We start from the raw sequence: 20,930 nt of genomic DNA, 5'->3' as shown, positions 1-20,930 counted from the left end.
GTTTTTTTAATTGTAAAATAGGGATAAACTATAATTACATTGTCAAGCGTAAATATTTAAACTTTTATTATTTATAGACGGGCATTATTTATAATTTCGAAGTTATATATATATATATATATCTATAGTTTTTTCATCATTCTTCGAGTTTCTGATTGAGAAGTTACGAGTTCTCGATTTTTCAGATATTTCAAAAAAAAAAAAAAAAAAGAAAAAGAAAGAAAAAGAAATGAATTATCAGTAACTGGTAGAATGATGGTGTATGTTTAACGTAGCGCAAATTAAGTTTAACAGGATACAACGATTTTTTCAGATAAAAATTGTCGCATCATTTCATCGTTTTACACATCTTTACAGATTACGGAGCGTAATCGCTATAAAATTCTCTCTTTTATATTCTCGTGTTTATAATATAATTAAATAACGATCGTCCAGTGTATCGTCTAAGGTACAGGTATAAATTGCTTTTTCTATACGAATATACGAGGCACGTAAGAAAATGGTTTGAGAATTCTCCTCTGGCCAGATGCGTTACAGCTTTCTTGAACGAGCAACTTCCTAAGTTCCTGTTAAATATGTTATTTAAGATGATAAATACATAAATCCATTCTACTATACACCAGCACAAGTTGGAGTTTCGTCCAAGGGAAGAATTTTTTTTCACACGATTATTCCATTTATCGCTTGAATTCTTGATCCATTATAGAGTGTCTCACGATCAATGTTACTACGTTATTATCACTGTTGTAGAGAAGATATAACGATACATAGAATTATGATATTAATAATATGATTCGGGAACGAAACGAATAGATTGTCATTGTGTACATAAAAAAAAAAAAAAAAAAATAAGAACAAAATAAAATATGGCTGAACTTGTAAAAGTTAGAAAACAGTCACGATTGGATAAATATTATATATACGTATACCTAAACGATAATTTCTGACATACTGCGAAATAATTGTTCCAAACGAATGTAACATTCGATTTTCTTACTATACACGTTCAATAAAATTGCGTTAAACAAGTTCAAGTAATGATGTACTTGTACTTTAAATATCGTCGATCAATTACGACGAGGGTTACTCGATATCGCATATTGTTAGACCGGCATAAATATAGTTTCGAATCGATCGGGTACGCGAGATAATTTTATAGATGAATTTTAAACCCTTCATTCCCGAAAAATAGATACGCGAACCAAAGTAGAGTAGGTCAACTTATAATCAGACTACCTTCTCGGGTGCACATGCACTCGCATACTTTCTCCCTGCGCGACCATCGAACGGAAAAAGAGAGGTGAAAGAGGGTAGTGGGGAGAAGAAGGTGGAAGAAGATATCTCAGCCGAGAAACGTAAAGATCGTTAATCGAGCAATTTGCAAATTTTACTCTACTTCGTCATTATCCAAATATCTTTACCTAGCATAACGAGAAAGCAAATTTCAGCGCCATACTTATTTGGCTGAACGACGATATCTATAAATATATAGACGTAATAACGCCATATTTCTATACGTCAAGATAGGAAATTGTAAAGATCAGCGTAAACGCTACATCATTTTGTATACATAAGAATATTCGACGCTCGTCGTTTCGTTATCTCTGTGTGCATCGTACGAACATACGCGCGTTTTTTCTTCCGCGATAACACCTAAGTCTAAGACGGAAATAATTCTCACCGTAACGTTGCTAAAAGCGAAATTCGTAGTACGCTATCGTCGCCTAAGATAAAACGGAACATGAAAAAGATTGGTCGAGCGGAACTCGAGGAATAAAATTCGTTCACTGGACACGTGACTTTCTTTAATGGAGCTCGTCAAACGACACTCACCATAGCGAGACGTTCGACTGCGAACTAAGGTCGGACAGGAGGACTTGGTCGACCTGAACGTGCAGATAAATCAGGATCGGGGAAAAGGGAGGTGGATGGCAGAGAGTGGAGCGGCGGATACAGCGCAGAGCAGCCTGATCAGGGTGGCGGCGGCAGTAGCGACTGGCTATTGATTTCAAGGGCTTCCTTAACCCCCCGCTTTGCCGCTGAGTACCCGACAGCTTCAGGTCACCCCAAAGGGCTCTTGGTGCCCGCGACTAAAACAATTCCATACGTTTACTCCCACTACTGGTCCGCCTATTCTATACCTTTCGTCCTGCCAGCTAACCCGTATGCAACTCGCGCAAGCCTTTCTTCCTCTTTCTGTCTTCAATTTCCGCTATCTACGGAGTTGGAACAAACGAGACATCGTTTAAACGAGCAACTAGATTCTTCTAAAACGATAGACAAACGTTGAAAGGAGGAAGAAACGCGTCAAGACTCGGTCGAACGTCAAATTTGAAGATAACGCATGCAGATGGAAAGACAAAGACGGATAGAAAGATCGATTACCCTGTATCGGATTAGAATTCTTTCAAAGGGTACTCGATTATATTTCGCGTATCCGTGAGACGCGATTTGGGCGAAAAACTAATAGAAGGGATCTGCCTTGGATCGTAAACCGTCGATCGAAGCGAAAATAGGAAGGAAGGGAGGAAGAAAGCGAAACGATATACGATAGGAGAACACGCACGAATTAAAGGCGTTCTTCAAAATTTCGCGGTTAAGTAGCCGTTCGGTGGTAAAAGGAGACGGAGATAGGTGCGGGGGTGTATGAGGAAGCGACAGTGCACGGAGTCGGAAGAGAACGGAGAAGCGAAGAAGAGAGGGAAAAAGAGTAGGGATAACGTGGGGATCCTGGGTAGACGAGCACCCGTGGTGGTTACGGTACTGTGCGAGTCGGGCCGAGCGCAGACGGATCGCGGGGTGAGCCGTCGCTCGGCATACGTCGAACTAGGTGCCCCGCGTTGGGGCGTCTCCTGCCATCGAGCATCGGTGTCGTGCAGTCGATCGGGGGACGACCACCGCCTTCTTCGAAGTCACTGTTAGTTCCAGATCGTATCGGACTGGATTGGAACGGAACGGTGCCGCCTGTTCACCCGTTAATTCCCCATCGGTGTGTCAGCGCAGACACGGCGACGACGATGAGACTACGACGATGGTACTCGTGGTAGCGCGGCCACAGTGCGTCGTGGCCAGTGCGGGCGTCGGCATCGTCGTCGGTTGTGCACGCGATCGGACGAACAAGGAGATGGTGTCCCCGGATCGTTCGGAGGAAAGTGACTTGGTTGCTAACGCTACTACTGTCAGTGCCGCGTCCGCGTACAACGTCCTCGACGTCGTCGTAGCCGCTGCCATCGCCACCGCCGCCGCCACCACCAGCGTCGTCCTCGCCACCGCCACCGCTGCCGTTACTATCGCTGCCGTCGTTACCGCTACCGCCACCGTCAACGCTGCCGTATCCACCATCGCCAGTCTCGCCACTGCCAATACCGTCGTTTTTGACGCCACGAGCACGATTGCTCTTGCTGCCAACCAGGCTTCCAGCGCGACTCTTCAGACGGTCTAACCACCCCTATATCCCAAATGGTGAGTGTACATCGAAATGTTTCCATTTTCTACGGTATTCTTTCCTTTCTTTCGCGAGTCGAGCTAGCTCAGCTCGAGACTTTCCTTTCCTCCTTCGAAACCACCCTTTCTTTCTTCGGTGCGCTTGTCCTTTCCTACGGGAGAGGAACGTACGGATAGATTCACGTTTGAGTGAGATAGAACTAGGAAGACGGAAGTGGGAGAGAATGAGACGGAGAATGGAAATAAAGTATGCAGACAGAAATCGAGGCACAAGGAGAGAAAGAGAGAGTGCGAATGCTGTGTTGTATATGCGAGCAGAAGGAGGAGCACGGGAAGGGGGAGAGAGAGGAAGAGAGAGAGAGAGAGAGAGAGAGGTGAAGAACGTCACACGAAAGGGTGGAAGGAGGGAGGGGGTGACGATCAAGGATAAAAGGAAAGAAGCGCGACCGATATAAAAGATTTTATTTGTCTCTCGACGTTTCGTGTATGCCGTTGGAATAGGATTTCTACGCGTCCTGTGTTCTACGCGATCGTCGTGTCCCGGCGACTCGACTCCACATAACCTCCGTCAATCGATAATACAAGACGACGGCACCCGCGGCGCTCGGCAAGATCGGCCTAGGAACGAACACAACCCGCGTTCCTGAGTCGAGCTACCCTATCGATGAGCGTCGTCGATATTTCTACCCTTTCTCTACCTGACATTCTAATAGCACCTGGCCTTCACCGATTACACGTTCGATTTAAACGTTCACGCGATGAAAAGCGTCGAAAGTTGGTACGAATGCAATCCATTTGTTCGTTTCGTTGGGCGGTGAACGACGATGTTCTCCCTTTACCTGCCCTCCGATCGTCCACGCACAGGCACAGGATATATCCTGTTCCTCGTTGGTTCGTCGCACGGTCTCAACCTCGCCCATGTTAATTGGCGAGGATCGATTTTCCTAGAAACGATTACACGGCCGCGGCCTCACGGTTGTTCAATCGCGCGTTCGGGGCCCAGGTTTCGCGTCAACGTCGAAGCGAATACCTCGGAAAATCGGGGTTAACCGGTCGCTGAGATAAAGCGGTAAGAGACGAAGTATCGTTGGTTAGGAACGAAGATAACGAAGATCTGGCGTCGCGACGAGATCTCGTTCGTACACCTGACCGCGCCGTTACCTTTCGAACGCCATTTGCGTGCCGAAATGTAATAAAACGCGTTTTTTTACCCCGTATAGAATGCGCGAATGCGCCGCCGGCGATATACGCGCATACTTGCATATATCTATGTACGTGTATGCACGTATATAAATGGGTATACGTATAACGCGTTGCGCGAAGCGGATGAATGAATGCTGTGAATAAAAGTAAGTAGGTTAACGAGAACGAGATCGTCCGTTCCGAAAAACGCGATCTCTTCGTCTCGTTTTTTCCTTCGCGTTCCTCCCGCGCTCTTCTTCGAATCGTTACCGTAAACCGTGGCTCGTGATTTTGAAACTTGACCTATCATCGAGACGTTATCTCCAAGACGAAATCTCGCATAGGTCGGCCTGTTAAAACCAATCGAACGTTGGCCACTTGGACGCGAACGTAAAGGTACATTTTCTCCGATTCTTCTGTATACACGATCGCAAACTGCGCCCCATTGTCGTATTGTTATCTACACGCGAGCTATAATACTCCCAGGCCGGGGAAATAATCGTACGTATCTAGTTTCTGGTTCGAATCAATGTTTGCAATTGTGCTACTTGGAAATATACGGGCCTCCGTGGAAGCGTTTTACGCGGTGGCACGAAATCGGTAGAAAAGAACGCCTTCGCCTATCGGTTTTAACTTCTTTTCTCATTATTAGATAACGATCGGAACTGTAAGGCATGCCTTCCTTTCGCCGCTAGTTTCAACCGACCGTGTACCCGTTTCTCCAATCGTCGTTCCTCGCTTTCGTTTATATAGATACTTGGATCTTTCATCGAATTCGACAGATCGATGTCTTTCTAGCGTCACCGTCGTGAATTCCAATATCGCGCTTCCGTTCTTGTGCAGATTTTTAAACTCTCTGTACGCCCGATAAAAAACTGTTCCCTCTGTATCTACTTTTATCGAACTTTTATGTATATATATATATATATATATTCAATGGTGTCACGCCGCGACAAAACTATGCATTCGTGCGTCATCGGTTTGGAGTTGCGCTATGGAATCGCTGAATGGAAATTGTTCTGAAAAAGTTTAAGTACTACGTGAATTAATAATGATTCATGACAGACATTGACGGCATAATCTTCATTTAGCAACCTGCGTTCTAAGAAGTTCTTTAATTCAGTAAAGCACGTAAAAGAAGTAATCGCGTAAAGAAGAAGAAACTGTCAAGTTTTTAGATCCGTCGTTACTTTTTGTACAACTAAGCTAACGTGATATGCGGTCAAATATTCTAACGTGACATGTCGAACATTTGTTACCTACAAAAAGAAAAGAAAGAAACTTTTTAAATACAACGATGTTTTCAATTTTGAGTGTACAATGTCTAACGGCCCGAGACAGAATGGTAAAATATACCATTTATCTCTTGCTCTTTCTTCATCGATAAAAGCACACATAACGTGTGCATACGTGTACATGGTTATGATACATGCATAGGTAAAGTGCATATTCCTTACGTGCATATGCATATCCGAGCGCGTGTAGTATACACCGACTGCTTTTAGTGCGCTAAGTGCACGGAGCGCATACGATAAAGCGTGTGTACTTTTCTGATTAATTTAAGGTAACGTTCCCATCTTTCGAGAACGTAAGGCGTAATTCATCTTGTAGCTGTATCGAGCCGAAGAAAACATCGTGGCGAAGACAGAAAACGCAACTAACAATCGGCGATTAATTTCGGAACACACCAGTAATGACACGTTTCAGACACGCTTAATAATGATACGTTGTTACGCAATATATATTGGATTAAGACGATTTAAGTCTTAATTTGTTATCGAAATAAAACAAGAGAAGATAAAATTCTAAAATTCCTTCGTTGTAAATTTGTTTTATCTACTCACTGACACATACGTGTACATATGTACAACGATAACTTAATGTCTTAACTTTCAAACAGGCATTAATCATCGTTGGATATGTCCATTAATAAATCTCGCTCTCAACCATAGTCGAAAAGTTGCTACTAAAAAGAAGTTGAAGATTCACGGAAGAAGCGTAACTCGACGAGCGTACGTTCGTGACCTACTTCTCTCTTTTACGTTTGCTTGATCGATTACACCTGTACGTATACATATATATATTTTTTTTTTCTGAAAGTAAAAATTTTTATTTCCACGACTACCATCGTCCATTCTCATATTTTCAGCTAATCCCCTGTTTCACTGCAACCGAAATTAACATTCCTATCTTATCTCCGTCGAGCCCAATGACGATTTTCCTTGCCTCGTTATTTCCCACTTTTATCGCTAATCGCCATATTCACACGCTGTGCGGTTTAATGCGCGACTAGATGCTCTACCGACTATTTCGTTCCTTTTTCTTTTCATCATACGTTCGGAAATACGTATGGAAATCAAACGAAATGTACATACCTGGTCTCTCGACAAACGGCTTAACGTTTTCGGATTTACGTATATGGCGATGACGTTATTACGTGTACAGATACACACGTATAGATATAACGTATAGCGCAAATCTCCCGAAGGACCTGCTGGCGATTTGCCAATCCTAAATGCACCCTCGCGTCGTCTTCGTCGCAATGCCAACGTCTATGGTGCAGAAATGAGAAAAGCTTGGCTCCTGCCGTTTCGCCAAGCGCATCTCATTGATCCATTTAAATCACAAGCATCCGGAGACGTAAGTATGTGTGTCATCGTGAACGTTAGATATCACCAGATAACCGAGAGTTTTCGTAGGATCGGTTCTAGTATTTCTTACCAATCTCGACTCGATCTTGCCCTTAAAGTCGTTGAACAACGCTGAGAGAACTATGGAATTCTTTTTTATTCCACGAGATTGATGTTACAGAGTTACGAGAGCGTAAATATCATCTCGCATAATCCGCAATGTGTCATTTTCCAACAGAGATTTCTGGAGGCCAGCGCAGCGTAAATACCGCGAATGTAGGTTGTGCACCTGTTACTCGTTGAAACCGTTTAACAACAAACCTTATTTGGAAATTTTAACGCAACTTTCAGCCGGTTATATGCTTTTTAGATATAGAACGCCGCGTTATTACACTGCGAGCAGTCGCGAGTGGAAATTTCGCTCGGTACGTTCCACCGTCGGTACTCCTTTCCTAGTTTTCTCTGGTAGAACCGCGAAACGCGATAAATTTATTAGAATTGTGTTACTTTTGTTCAGAATGGTTGTAGAATCTTGTATTTATTTCTGATACGATTGTATCAAAGATTTCGATTAAGGAAGTTTAATTATTTGTCGTTTGTTCGCTATTCTAAATTTTATAAGCTACTTTCGCAAGTACTTGTTCGTTATTCGTATGTATTTTCATGTTTTCGTGACTAATAATGCATCTACGTTGATATACCTTTATTAATTTTCTATATGACTGGAATTTTCTTTGGTCACGAGAAACAGGAATATTATGTAGTCGACCGCAGTTTCTTGCTTTGATCTCATGATTATAGACCAATCATTATTATACATACGTAATTTAGTACTAATATTATGATAATTATATAATATATAAAGTACGATAATAAAGCGATAATAAAATAAGATTTAAAGCATATAGATAATAGAACAGAAATATGTACATGTTCTAAGGTACACGAAGTTATAGAAGATTACATTCTTTATATAAAAACTACAACGTAATAAAGAGGTACTAAATAACACCTGTCGATAATAATGATAATATCTTCCACATTCCTACCGTTCGATTCAATTTGTCGTTATTTACTTTTGGATTGTAAAAGCGAATTAAGAACACGCCTGACAAAATAGATAAAGAAATTAACGTAGTATCCCCACGATGATACGATAGCGAACAAGATCGCGTTGTTATTGGGTAGCAATAAATTTACGTAATTTCATAGATGGTCCGCTATGACTCGCGATACGTTACCTTTACTACCGATAAATATCGCATTTCGTTGGACGGTGAAAAATGTCGAGCGACATCATTCTCCGTTTCGCATCGAACTTTTTGCAACACATACACGTACAAACACGAGGAAAACAACCATCTCGAAGGAACTAGGAAACGCGACAAACTCCGTGAACTCGATATTTCTTCGTTGAACGAAGATCTATCGATCTCTCGTGACAAACATTACGGTTAAAAAGAAGTTGGGAAAAGAAAAGAGAGAAAGAAAGATTCACGCGCGTTCCGTATCTCGGTGTCGCTGGTGTTTAATCTTTCACGGTAGATGCGGACAGCTAAGGTACGGCGGAGCACAGAAGTACACAAGGAACTGGTATATAAAACTCGTTGAAAAACTGGACAACAAGACAGACACGTAACAGACTGTGAACAACGACGGATAGATTCCCTCGACAGATGGGACAAGGACGGTGAAGGAAAGCGATCTGACGGAGAAACAAGCGGCAGAGGAGGGGAGCAAGTCTTTGGATTTCGTTTAATCTTCGACGCGATACACAGAACGTACGCGTTAGTAGTACGCGACTCGTTGGCTAGTACTGTCGTTCCTTTCCGTTCGCTCGTCGCTACATAAAGCGGCATCTGTCCGGTTTGTCCTTGTGTTACTTGAAAATATTTCAAGAACGTGGTGTTTTGTGACGAGAATGCTGGTGAACGTTACCGAATTCAACGTCATCGAGGAACTAAATACAGTCGAGATTTTTGATACAAGGTGAGCGATTGAATGTTGTAGACTGAAAATACGATAGCATCGAGATCGTTGCACATCGTTCGAAAGGCCATAGATTTTGACAGAGTAATTATCTGAGTCGGTATATATACACAGAAAGAAAAAGTTAAAGGATTTCAGTGATCTTTCATTTAGGCTCGTTCATTTAAATTTTACTGTATGTCATTGTTGTCGTTAATATTCGGACACACTTTAAAACAGAGTGACTTTTTTAAAGTTTGATCGAACGAGTTGAGCTTTTTTGAGAAGTTAAAATTAGTTTACTAAATTAGTTGCTTAAAGAAAATGTCGGAAAATATACGATTGGTAGGAGTTGCGAGAAGAATAGTAAAAGTTACTGTTTACAATTTTTTATCTGAATCCGTAATGAGAATTTAAACAATACGTTTTGTAGATTTGCAGGATCGAAGCAAAAACAAGCGACAGGCATCGAAAGATGTAAGAATTTTAAGGTTTATTACAATTGGAGGAAAATTGCGAGAAAGTGTGATTTTCGTCAGTTTTAACGTTGTCTAGGTCGTAGCAACGTTAACCGATTCTGAGCATATATATAACTGTTATAAATCTACAAAACGTATTGTTTGAATCGTCGTTACAGGCTTGGATAAGAAATTCGTAAAAAAAGAATTTTGCTATATTTTTCGCGATGTGTTGAAAATTTGTTGTTCGCGCGTCAACTAGCAAACTAATTCGTCTAACGTTTGAAAAAAAGAGCTCGAATCGTTCGTTTCATCCATTTTAAAAAAGTTTTCCTGTTTTTAGAGAGCGCGTGAATATTAACGAGAATGACTGTACCTACATACTTATAGACATCGATCCTAGACGAATGAAAAATCAAACGTGTCCCTGATTTATCTTTTAATTATTCCGTTACTTTGTTTACGTTCATCGAGTTATTTATATATCATTTGATGTATCGACCCATAATAAATATACATAGATCCGTGTTGGTTGTTTTCATAGAAATCAATATAAGTCGATCGAACTATACTCGCGCCAAACTATAATTACAACGCTTTGATATCTTTACACGAAACGACGAAATCAATTATTTTTACTTTATTCGTTTACCTTGCTCGTTTAATTTCATTATCGGAAGGGAGAAACTTTGCCAATTAGCAAGCGGAATTATGTCGTTATCGCATAGAGGCAATTTAAACGCGCGTTCGACGTTATTGCTAGTCAGAACGCTACCGAGGAAGAATCACTGCTATTCCGTTCACCGGCTATCAAACGCATTCCACGCGTGTCTGTTACACGAATTTATGTCGAGTCGATTTTACACATCGTCTCGGTACGTCCGAGTTCTAGGACGACGTGCCGTGAGAATTCCGACTCGGTGCTCCGAGTCGCCAAGCAAGGTCATATTGGAAATTACACTTGCAGTCTGTAATTATACATTACTCGGCCGTGTTTACGACCGCCTTTGTACGGAGACGCATTCACGGTTTCTACAACAAGCGTGCCATCCTTTCCCTGGCATTCAGGCAATTTCACCACTCGCATTCTTTTCATTCGTATACCAGCGACGAATGGACGCTACAAAAACCGTGGTCGATCAAAGGGGGAATAATTATCGTCAACTGAATGCTTCTTCTTCTTATTCTTTCCCTCGATTCACCATGTTTTTCATTTCTTTTTCTCTGTTATTTGTTTCCTTGGTTTTTTTCTTTCGTCTTAGAGACGACCGAACTACAAGATGATCTTCCTTGAGATCGGTCAGGTAAAGAAGAATATTACGCAATTTTATCGGAAAATAGTTTGATGCATAACCGTGGATAAACACTATTTGTTACGTGTCTGATGGTAGATAACGATATATCTTTACAATGTACAGACGAGGATGCTTACGTTTCGCTGGAATACAATATTCTAAGTATCGTATAGTTCTGTTTTTACGACGGATTTTGTTATAAATATTATCTACGTAGAATCTTCGATATTTTATACATTGCTCGGAACAATCAGAGGATCGTTTTTCATCTTACTTTGATTTTTCCAGCCACTCTTTGTGGCCTGTACAATTCTTTGTAATTGTATTAAAAATTATCTTTATTACAATGCCGCATGAATAATACATGAACCGATCGAGTGCATAGAATTTACATTCATTGTGCTGTTCCATTAAAATTTTCATTCTGTCCGCTTAGTTGATGTAACAGTAGCGTTCATAGTAACGATCCTCTATTGTCCGGAACAAAACACGGTTACATTTTATCGTCTAAAAATGATTGCCGATACTATTACATCTGTTTTCTTTGTTTTCACAGGTTCACTTAGTGTATACCGCCGTCTTATAGTGAGTCGAAAACAATTCACGATCGGAGGAAGGACGTGGCTCTTCGGTACTCGCGATACGTCAGTGATTGTATCGCGGTGGAAATCCCACTGATTCCTACGTTTACGTCCGTATCGTTCGCGTTTTACCTCTTCTACCCTTCTTTGATCACACGGTCGAGACGTTGATCGACCTGTTAGAGAAACGGCGATTGTCTCTGCCAAATTGCAGGAATCCCGAGTGGCGAGTGGTCTCGCGACTCGAAATCGAGACACGAGAAACGTCGTGGCGTGATAGTATCATCGTCGAGCACGATGGCTTGCGAATTCTCTAAGGTGAGTCGAGAATGTTAACAGGAAAATGACAAATAAAAAGAGAAAAGAATAAAAGAGAATAAATACACATCATTGTTCATAGTTCGTGCACGTAAGCGCTTGCCAATTTATCGGCAGTAATATTTCATAGCCAGCTAATTGTTTCGTAATTACCGAGTATAACCTATTACTCCTACTTCTCGAGATTACGAGATTACCCGTTGTGAGATTACGGTGTTAATTGATCGAGGCGAGATGCGATTCAATGATTCCGTAATCGGTTGCACCAAGCCAGAAAATAAGGATGTTGCATACCTGTCATGCGGCTACGTGCAATATCCTTCGCTTCTAGAATTTCTGTATCACTAAACGCTTCGAAGTGCAGCGCACGATTTCATCGGCGACTCGACTTTCCCCCTCATACTTATTTATATCTTTTATTTTTACCTTCGTATTTTATAAATTATGCGAAACGAATTATACAGAGTGATTCTCGATACTCGAAACGATAAGTATGATTTTCCAACGATTAACGAAAAAAATTGTTATTGCCGAGATTCGAACGCTGCTCGATCCGTATTTGGCCGTGATATCTTCCCAATGTGCGATTTTTGCGAAGCATGGTCGAACGCTATTATTCAGAAGAGTGGAAGGAATTTGTTTCGGTTGTGGTATTTCGCATCGGACGAGAGCTGGAATATATTTAACGACAGTAAACGATATTAATAATGCTCGTTACTGTGGTACTTTAATTGTCGTCGTAAGACGAGCCAGTGCGATGCATGCAGGAAGCTCGGCTTAATTACTGCAGCACGATCTTGCAGTAACTGGCTCATCGTTTCCAATTTCACGTGCGCATCGGCTGGAATGAAAATTCATAAGCTTCGTTTCTCTCTAATCGATCGTTCGAAAGTTGTGTTGATATTTCTTCGAAATTTCACGATTCACGTCGTTCGGCCATGTAACGCTACAGAGCAGAACTTCGTTTTGATCGAATGGCGAAAGTAGCGGTCGATTTTCCCTATTCCCCATTAACGTTTCTCTATTTCTCTTTAAACGGCTGCACTTTCGCGGTAATATTCGCTGTCAGTGAGCAGGAAAGTTGCTCGGGCTTGGTATTATGTACGTTTCTAACAAACCGTGAGCAACTTTGCGTGAATTAATCATCGTGCTTCCTCGTTCTGGCTGCTGTCAGACTTTCAACGAATTGACGCGAGAATCGTTCTGATTAATTTGCAATAAAACAGTTATGGACTTGTACGGTTTGACTGCACGTCAAGCCGAATCATCAGGAAACACGGTAACACGGAATCACGCGTACACGCGTTCATCGTCGTCTTTTTTTTTATTCGTGGTCAGACGTTCTTTTAGCTCCCTTCCTTCTTTGCAGTTGTGTAATTTTATCGAATCCGCTTCCTGCGTGGCTGAATGACATTACCACTTGCGCATTTGTATCCACGCTTCTAACGTGGCGTGCCACGTAGCAAAAACCAAGCAAAGAAAGATCAAAGGCTGCTTTCACGATATCGCAATCACGATACAATTACGATAAAAAGCGATCGCAAAGATATTTATTTAGGAAAAAAAAAAAAAAAAAAGACGGAACTATAACACGTTAAGCTCACCGCAAAATCGCTGCTGTGCAAAGTCTAGACGAAGCTTATCAATCGATTTAGAATCATCATAATGTAACGCAAAAACACACGAAATAACGAAATCAACGAAACAAGAAAACGACAAAACAAAAAAGAAATTTATCGCTCGTTGCTCTTAGTATTCCTCGGATATGCAGCATCGGGTGGTCTTTAGTCAACACAGCCGAGGAAGACGTTGAAGGGGAGGATGATGTCGATGTTGTATAAATTCTTCTCTCTGTGTCTGTGTCCTGGCGTGTAGCTCAAACGATGGCCGATTCACGCGGCTTCAAGCCAATAAACCAGTTGTGGCAGAGCGCGGCAGTGTCGACGGACCCGGATTCGGAGTGCCTCTACGAAGAAATCTCGGGCCTTTCGGGGTCCCAGGATACGGAACCAGGGCCGGCTGGTGCCGCCGTCGGGGAGGAGGAGGAGGAGGAGGAAGAGGAGGAGGAGGAGGAGGAGGAGGAAAGAGGGAGGCTCGATTTTGGTGCACAGGTCGGCGGTAGCAGCTGGTGGAGGCAAAGCAAAGGAAGCGAAAGAATCGCCGCCAGCAGCAACGCCGGCACGGCCGGACGTAAAAGTAGCAAAAGTGTTGGAACTAGCGCGAGATCGCGCAGCAGATCGGCCGATCGGCCATCGAGCGGACGTCAGGACATTATCAGGGTGGAGGAGGAGCAGTATGCCTCACGAAGAAGTTACGTGGAGCCCGGTACAGGCGCCGTACTGCCGCCTCCTGTTACCGGTCTCAAGCTGACCAGGGGGCGTCCGACCAGCACCGTCGCCCGATATTTGCACTCGGCCTCCACCAACACCGGTCACTATCACCATCATCATCACGGGTCGCACGGACAGTATCCACCCGGCAATATCGGTAGGCCGACGACTAGGCGACATCAACATCATCACTCAAGTCGCGGCACGTTCAGTAATGAGACGCAGGAAGAGGTACAGGAGGACGATGAAGCCACTCTACGGGAGTTGCTTGTAAGGTACGTTTCCCCGACGTACCCACCATACATATCTCTCTCTTATACTTATATACCTTAACGTTTTCTGTGAAACACCTCCACGCGTCTTTTCGATTTTATATATTTTATATAGTATTATCGTACAATGATGACGCGGCTCTCTTCTTTATACCACGTACTACTATCAATTGTCGAATAGTACGAGCTTCGCGATCAGAGTTCGGACCTCGAGCGACACTACTATCACGGAAAAGGGAGAGTTTACGTTTTAAAATAAAATTATACACGATGTACAAATGATTTGTCGAAGACGTTGTCACATGGGCGTCGCCACCGACGTCTCTGAGAATTATCTGGATTGTTTGGATGTACCGGCCGAGATCATTTACGTATCTGACACCGGCGATCGTCTTCCGGTCCATCGATCATTCGGTCTTGCCGATCTGTTTCTCCTTGTTTTTGTTTCTTTTTTTATTTTCCTTGACGAAACGCGAACTTGTACATGTTCGAACAACGCGAAGGATCTCTTTCTTTTCCGGTTTTCAAACGAAACGAAGAAATTCGTTCGATTCGCGAGATGACATTTAGAGGAAAGTACGATCTGTTGTTTGTTAAGATTCGATCGTGAACTTTTAATCTTGGCGAATCCCGCGGGCGACGAATATCTCGAAACATCTTTATCATCTGATTTCATAGTTTAGCGCCTCTCTTCTTAGGATCCTGTATTGATATTCCGTAGTGATCTCTCTTTAGGCTCTTATATAGAATTATTATGTTCTTTGTTTCTTCAGCGATTAAAACGTAGTTGAATTACTCTTAGCAACCCTGCGTTTAAGTAAATCGTTGCGATCGTGGTTAACCCCTTAATCTACAGTATCGTGTGAGAGACGCGGTACGTCGATCGGGCCAAACATGAACAACACACGTGAGAGACGTGGTACGTCGATGTTATTGATTTATTATTTACTTGAAGATAATAAATCTTTCTTGTTCAATGATCAATTGGTAGTAATTATTTATGAAACATCTTGCAAAATAAAATTAGTCGTACCTTACACATCGCATTTATATATCAAAAGACATGTGCGATTTGCACAACTGCGGACGCTCGGCCAAACCGTGAAATGGCTCGACGTGTGACCGACCTCGTTGTTGTTTATGGCACGCGCTATTGGAACTTAAATCGTAAGGTAAGGGGTTAATCGAACTTTGTCAACTTTTTCAAATATTATTCCTTCTATTTTAAATAAGAGTCTTTCGAAGTAACTTTAGCTTAGTGCCACGGCAGTTCAGTAGAACAACGTATATAAGCTCTTAAGACTTGCATACCAATTAAGAGAACACTTCTCGCTCTCTATTATTCGCCCCGAAGTACCCGAATCGATAGCACTTACTTATCGATCATAAACTCTCTCGTAGACAAGAATTACTATCCAACGAACCTTTTCCATGGACATTGTTCTTTTCAATGTCCAACAATATTTGCGATATTCTCTAAACGCATCCAGGTAATTCCCGGCCTAAGTGGCGGTGCCTCGTTCACCTGAATTAACGATTGAACGGAGAGTACACAATAGAGAATTAGCAAAAGAAAAGAAAGAGAAAAAACAAAAAGCCAAAATGAAAAGAAGCAAACGAGATAAAAGAAATATAGAATGAATTAAGATAAAAGAAACAGACGTTTTCCCTGCTTATCGTTTTACATAGACTCTTTATGTATCAGAGAATGCAATGCAAGGCTTTGTGCCGTGCCATTTATCATTTATACATAAATCACACTCGCTCTAGTCCTGTACTTGTACATACTACACACCCTTGATCATAAACAGTAATATCGAGACACCGGTAATACGTTGTTATACGGTTTTACATGAAACTCTTTTGGCTGCGGCGCTCGCAGGCTTACCACTGATTGCTCATGTTCCATTCGATGTCATGTCACTTTTCTCGAAGTCAGGTACACAAATAAGTGCGCAAACAGCACCCAAGACGATAACGGAGAATATCGAAAACGGGACAAAGGGAAATAGATGCAGCTAGCGAATGCACAAGGCAAAACGCGACTAGTTTGTGTGAAACACACGCACAGTATATAGTATGTATATGAGCGTTTCTCACCGATCATTGTTTAAACCACGTTGTTCTGTGTGAATGCACTATAATGGAATTCACGCTCGAAAACGAACAAGAGAAATTCGTTGGTGATCAGAGGAAGGAGAAAACAGCTTTACCACCGACACGTGTACAACATAGATATACATGTATATGTTTTCCATATAGACGCGACAGATACGATCATTTCCTTGGCATCGTTCTAATCGATACACTCTCATATATCGTTACTTCGATGTGCCACCTTTGTGACTTATTTGTGTGCGTGTCTCCTGTTGTTTATCACTTTATCATGAGATCATGCTAATTTTTGTCAATTATTTTGCCGATCGATATCGTTTCGCATAAAAAGTGATGGGCCCAATTCAAATTGCAAGCTCGCTTGTGGACGCGGGCGACTAGGCAGGGGTGAGTAAGCTGGCGGCGCGTCGCATGGCGATGCGTGAGAAAAAGAACGAAAAAGAACAACAAAAAAAAAAAAAAAATAGAAATTAAAAAATTTACGAAAAAAAAAAAAAGACGAAATGTCTTCGCACGTGACGAACCTGTCCTTTAGAAGAATTGGACGTCACGTGACTAATTCGAGCGAATATACCATTATATGACATGATTTTGACTGAACCACGACTGTGTTTCCAAACTAGGTAAAGTTTTACAGAGTGAGATAAGAGGCAGGGGCGGGCGTCGTCGGCCTTTAAACCCCCCGCCACACGTTACCCCTCCACCTTTGGTTGTGGACCCACTTGACAACAAGCTGTGCAATCGTTCAGAGTCAATTGATTGGATTTGGTGGATAATCCAACGTACGTACATATGTCGTGAACAAAGCAAAGAACAAATAGATCTGTGAGAATAAGACGAAATACTGAATCAAGAGGAGTGAGTGGGGAGGCATAGAGGCTACTGTAGTTTCGGAACACAGCCATGGTCTCCCTACCTCCCAGGTACATGGCAACATCATCACTGCTCTTTCTTTCTCTCTATCTCTATCTATTTCTCTTTTTCTACCTGTCTGTTTACTTATCTAATTAATTATTTTCTTTAATCCCTCTTTTCTATTATCCCGTCTGTACCTTTTGATCCTTCTGTACAAGTATGTTTCGTTTTCTTTCTTTGTGTTTTCACTTTATCATCCGGGTCATACATTTTCTCTCTACTTCCACTAAGGCTCATGTGTTCATTCATTTTTCACTATTCACTTGTCACTCGACGTGCCTTGCGTAAATTTTCTCTCTTTTTTCACTCTGTCATATACTCACGTACACACATACTGTCTCTCTCTCTCTCTCTCTTTCTCTCTCTCTCTTTCTTTCTTTCTTTTTCTTCTTTGGTTTCGTCCCTGATTAAAAGATCACCTTTCTGCTTGGCTGTGCACATCGATCGATAAGTTTGCTAAAATCTCCTTCGATCGAGAGATTTCTGATCATTTATCATGATCTATGCGTATATATTATTTATTCATTGTCTACATGCAACGTTCGAATTGAAAATGTGCATCGAATCATATTTTTCTTACCCACTTGCACATTCCCGCATCGTGCCAGTAGAGTAATCACGCTTCGCGTGTGCCGAAGCTCTCTCGCGTTTATGGGGAAAACGATCGTGATATCGAGAAGAAAAGAAAAATATAACAAGGAACAAAGGATGATCGTTTTTTACTGCAAAATTTTGATGAATCATTTGAAACATGCGGGAGCGTACTTTACACTTCAACGGGGACTCTAGTTTCCATCTCTCACTTTCACAAACTTCCATCTAATGTGCACAGCTCCAATAACTATGTAATATATATAATGCATATATATATATATATTAAAAAGAATATATATATATATTTAAATATATATATGTCACCGTAGTGTTTCTCACCTTGACACTCACCTACACACAGTTTAGACGTGCTTTTAGTGGCGTTTGTACGTTGTGCTATTTTTCAATTTAATATATTTCTATGTTCGTATATACATAAACAGAATATGATATATTAAATACATATATATGTGTCTGTATATCTCTGTTTACACGCTACTCGTATACCCCCAACGTTTCCTTAGCTGCCGAGCTACCGCTGGCTCGCTGAGATTTAAAGCACGAGAGAAGAACATGGTGTACGTGATTACACCACGATAGAAATAGTATCTTGTCTTTTTCCCCAATCATAATCAAAATCACATTATCTCCTCGCGTATACGTAGATTAAAAGGAAAGAAATAGAAAAGTAAAAAAGAAAAAAAAAGTAAAGAAATAGAAGTAAAAAAGAGAGAAAGAGCGAACACACCCCGGTATAGTAAGCGTACGCTATTGAAGGCTCGGCAGTTTCCGCGCGGAGGTAGTTGGACTTCTTGTTTAGGGGACTAGGCATAGTTAGCCTTGATCGTGTCTAGTGTGTCAATGTGCTCGACAATGTCGATTTATTTTCCCGGGCGAGCCAGCGAGATTCACGTGAGGGTATGTGTGTGTGGGCAGTCTGCAGAAACAGGTCAGCGTTATGAGTATGAACTTGAGTGCCAAGCTGGACGAGCTGCAGCGGGGTGACCGCCAGCTGGAGACCACCGTCGCCCTCTGCGAGATCCGCACGCAGCTGCAGGAACTCACCAAGAGCGTAGAGTCTTGCCAGAGCGAGGTCAGCGAGGTCAAACGGGACATGGTCGCGATCAAGGTACTGTTGGTCTCTACGTTCAACGAGATATCGCTTCCGCGCCCCGAAATTTACCAATTAGTGATCGAACACGACGAAAGTCGATCGACTTTTCTATCCTAGTTATTGAAGAAAAACGGAGAAAAAGATATAGCGAGAAAAAAGAATTTGTCAGTTGTTTCGTTGTACATACACATATACGTCATACTTCCTTTAGAAAAAAAATGTATTCTCTTAAAAGAGGATGATATTTTGTCCTAAATCGTTCTAATGTACGGACGTGTTACGATACGCAGATTTCTAAATCATATTTCCTAATGTGTTACGCAGCACGAACTAGATACGGTACAGCAGGTGAAAGAAGAAATAGAGGAATTACGAGAATACGTGGATCGACTAGAAGAACATTCTCATCGACGGAAACTTAGGCTTTTGGAGCAGGTGACGCTTGATCTCTGACGATCAAAAAAAATTCTTATTTCTTGGTCGTGCAATTTTATGTTTCGTACAAAAAGAAACTTGCTACCGCTTTTGATGGCTGTTTATTTGTACCGATCGATTTGCATCGTTATTATCGTTATATCGATTATATTTGGTTACTTGCGTGATGTACATATTGTGTTATGATTATTCTGTTTGATTTTTCTTTTATGCGTCTGTTTGTACCTATGCACGATGATTATCTGTTGTAGCGTATGATTTTATATAGCAGAGCGACAAATTATTATTTAATAAACCATTATGACGTTGCTCGGCGCAGTTTTATTTCACCTCCCATTATTATTTCTATCCCACTCGCTTGTTATATGATTTTCGTTTCCGTTAGAATGCGCGTTCATCGATTATTTTGTTTGAAGCAGTTTGTATCGTTGGATTGAACTTTCAATTAAAAAAAAAAAAAAAAAAAAAATAATAATTTCCATAGAAATCTTCGAAATTTAATACTTTATTCGATGCTTTCAGGGGCTAACACTTTTCCTGTCGTATGCAATACTGGCAGCAGTTTTAGGAATGTTGCAGTTTGGATACAACACTGGAGTTATTAATGCGCCGGAAGTGGTATGTTCTTTCTTTTTTTTAGTTTCCATTTACTGTATTTATATTATATTCCAGTTATAAATAGGATCAGTTCAAAAAAATCAAAAAAATTCGTTCCTCATTCATAAATACTTAACACGTTCACTATCAACGCCACGCACATGTATAGACAGTTTAAAAGACAAATGTCAAACAGTTATTGCTTATTGCTAAAAATATATTATACTATTGCGCTAACACATTGTACAAAAATACAAGAGACAAAGTACGATGCGTTATAGACTTTTTGTTCCAATCCAATATGGTAGAAAACGTGTTAACGAACACGGAGGAAAAGAACTTAACGTTCCTATAAAATGTGATTTATTCGTTTCAGAATATTGAAAATTTTATGAAAGACGTGTACAAGGATAGGTATGGGGAGGATATTTCAGACGATTCCGTGAAGAAATTATATTCCGTGGCCGTAAGCATATTTGCGATTGGTGGTATGCTAGGTGGTTTTAGCGGAGGGATAATTGCCAACAGATTTGGCAGGTTTGTACTATTACTGTAGCAATTTCGTTTACGTGTAATTTCGCTAGGGCTTCCTACGCGCCAGACGTATCGATATTAAAAATCTGCATCGTGCAAACGTGTATCTTGCGATCAGGTAATCGGATGATCCGATCGTTTATTGTAT

At 41.4% G+C, this 20,930-nt stretch overlaps 1 protein-coding gene across 14 annotated transcripts in view; it reads left to right on the top strand.

The window, feature by feature from the left end:
- The first annotated feature begins 2,531 nt into the window (after positions 1–2,531).
- The window catches only part of Glut1 (Glucose transporter 1), a 32,571-nt gene continuing 14,172 nt past the window's right edge, over positions 2,532–20,930 (top strand). For 8 of the 14 annotated variants that reach the window (XM_072017755.1, XM_072017737.1, XM_072017764.1 and 5 more), the window contains exons 1-7: positions 9,060–9,245; positions 11,534–11,876; positions 13,752–14,481; positions 19,039–19,231; positions 19,541–19,651; positions 20,174–20,269; positions 20,625–20,785. In XM_072017755.1, coding sequence (XP_071873856.1) covers positions 13,760–14,481; positions 19,039–19,231; positions 19,541–19,651; positions 20,174–20,269; positions 20,625–20,785 — 1,283 coding nt within the window. In that variant the 5' untranslated portion in view covers positions 9,060–9,245; positions 11,534–11,876; positions 13,752–13,759. Of the gene's footprint in view, positions 3,463–9,058; positions 9,246–11,533; positions 11,877–13,751; positions 14,482–17,218; positions 17,517–19,038; positions 19,232–19,540; positions 19,652–20,173; positions 20,270–20,624; positions 20,786–20,930 lie in introns of those variants that run through there. The other 6 variants (XM_072017745.1, XM_072017731.1, XM_072017734.1 and 3 more) reach the window with 5 other exon arrangements.

This window comes from Bombus fervidus, chromosome 2 (genome assembly GCF_041682495.2).
Source record: "Bombus fervidus isolate BK054 chromosome 2, iyBomFerv1, whole genome shotgun sequence".
Lineage (NCBI taxonomy): Eukaryota > Metazoa > Arthropoda > Insecta > Hymenoptera > Apidae > Bombus > Bombus fervidus.
The sequence above is the reverse complement of the archived record's forward strand: the minus strand, read 5'-3'. Positions and strand labels throughout refer to the sequence as shown.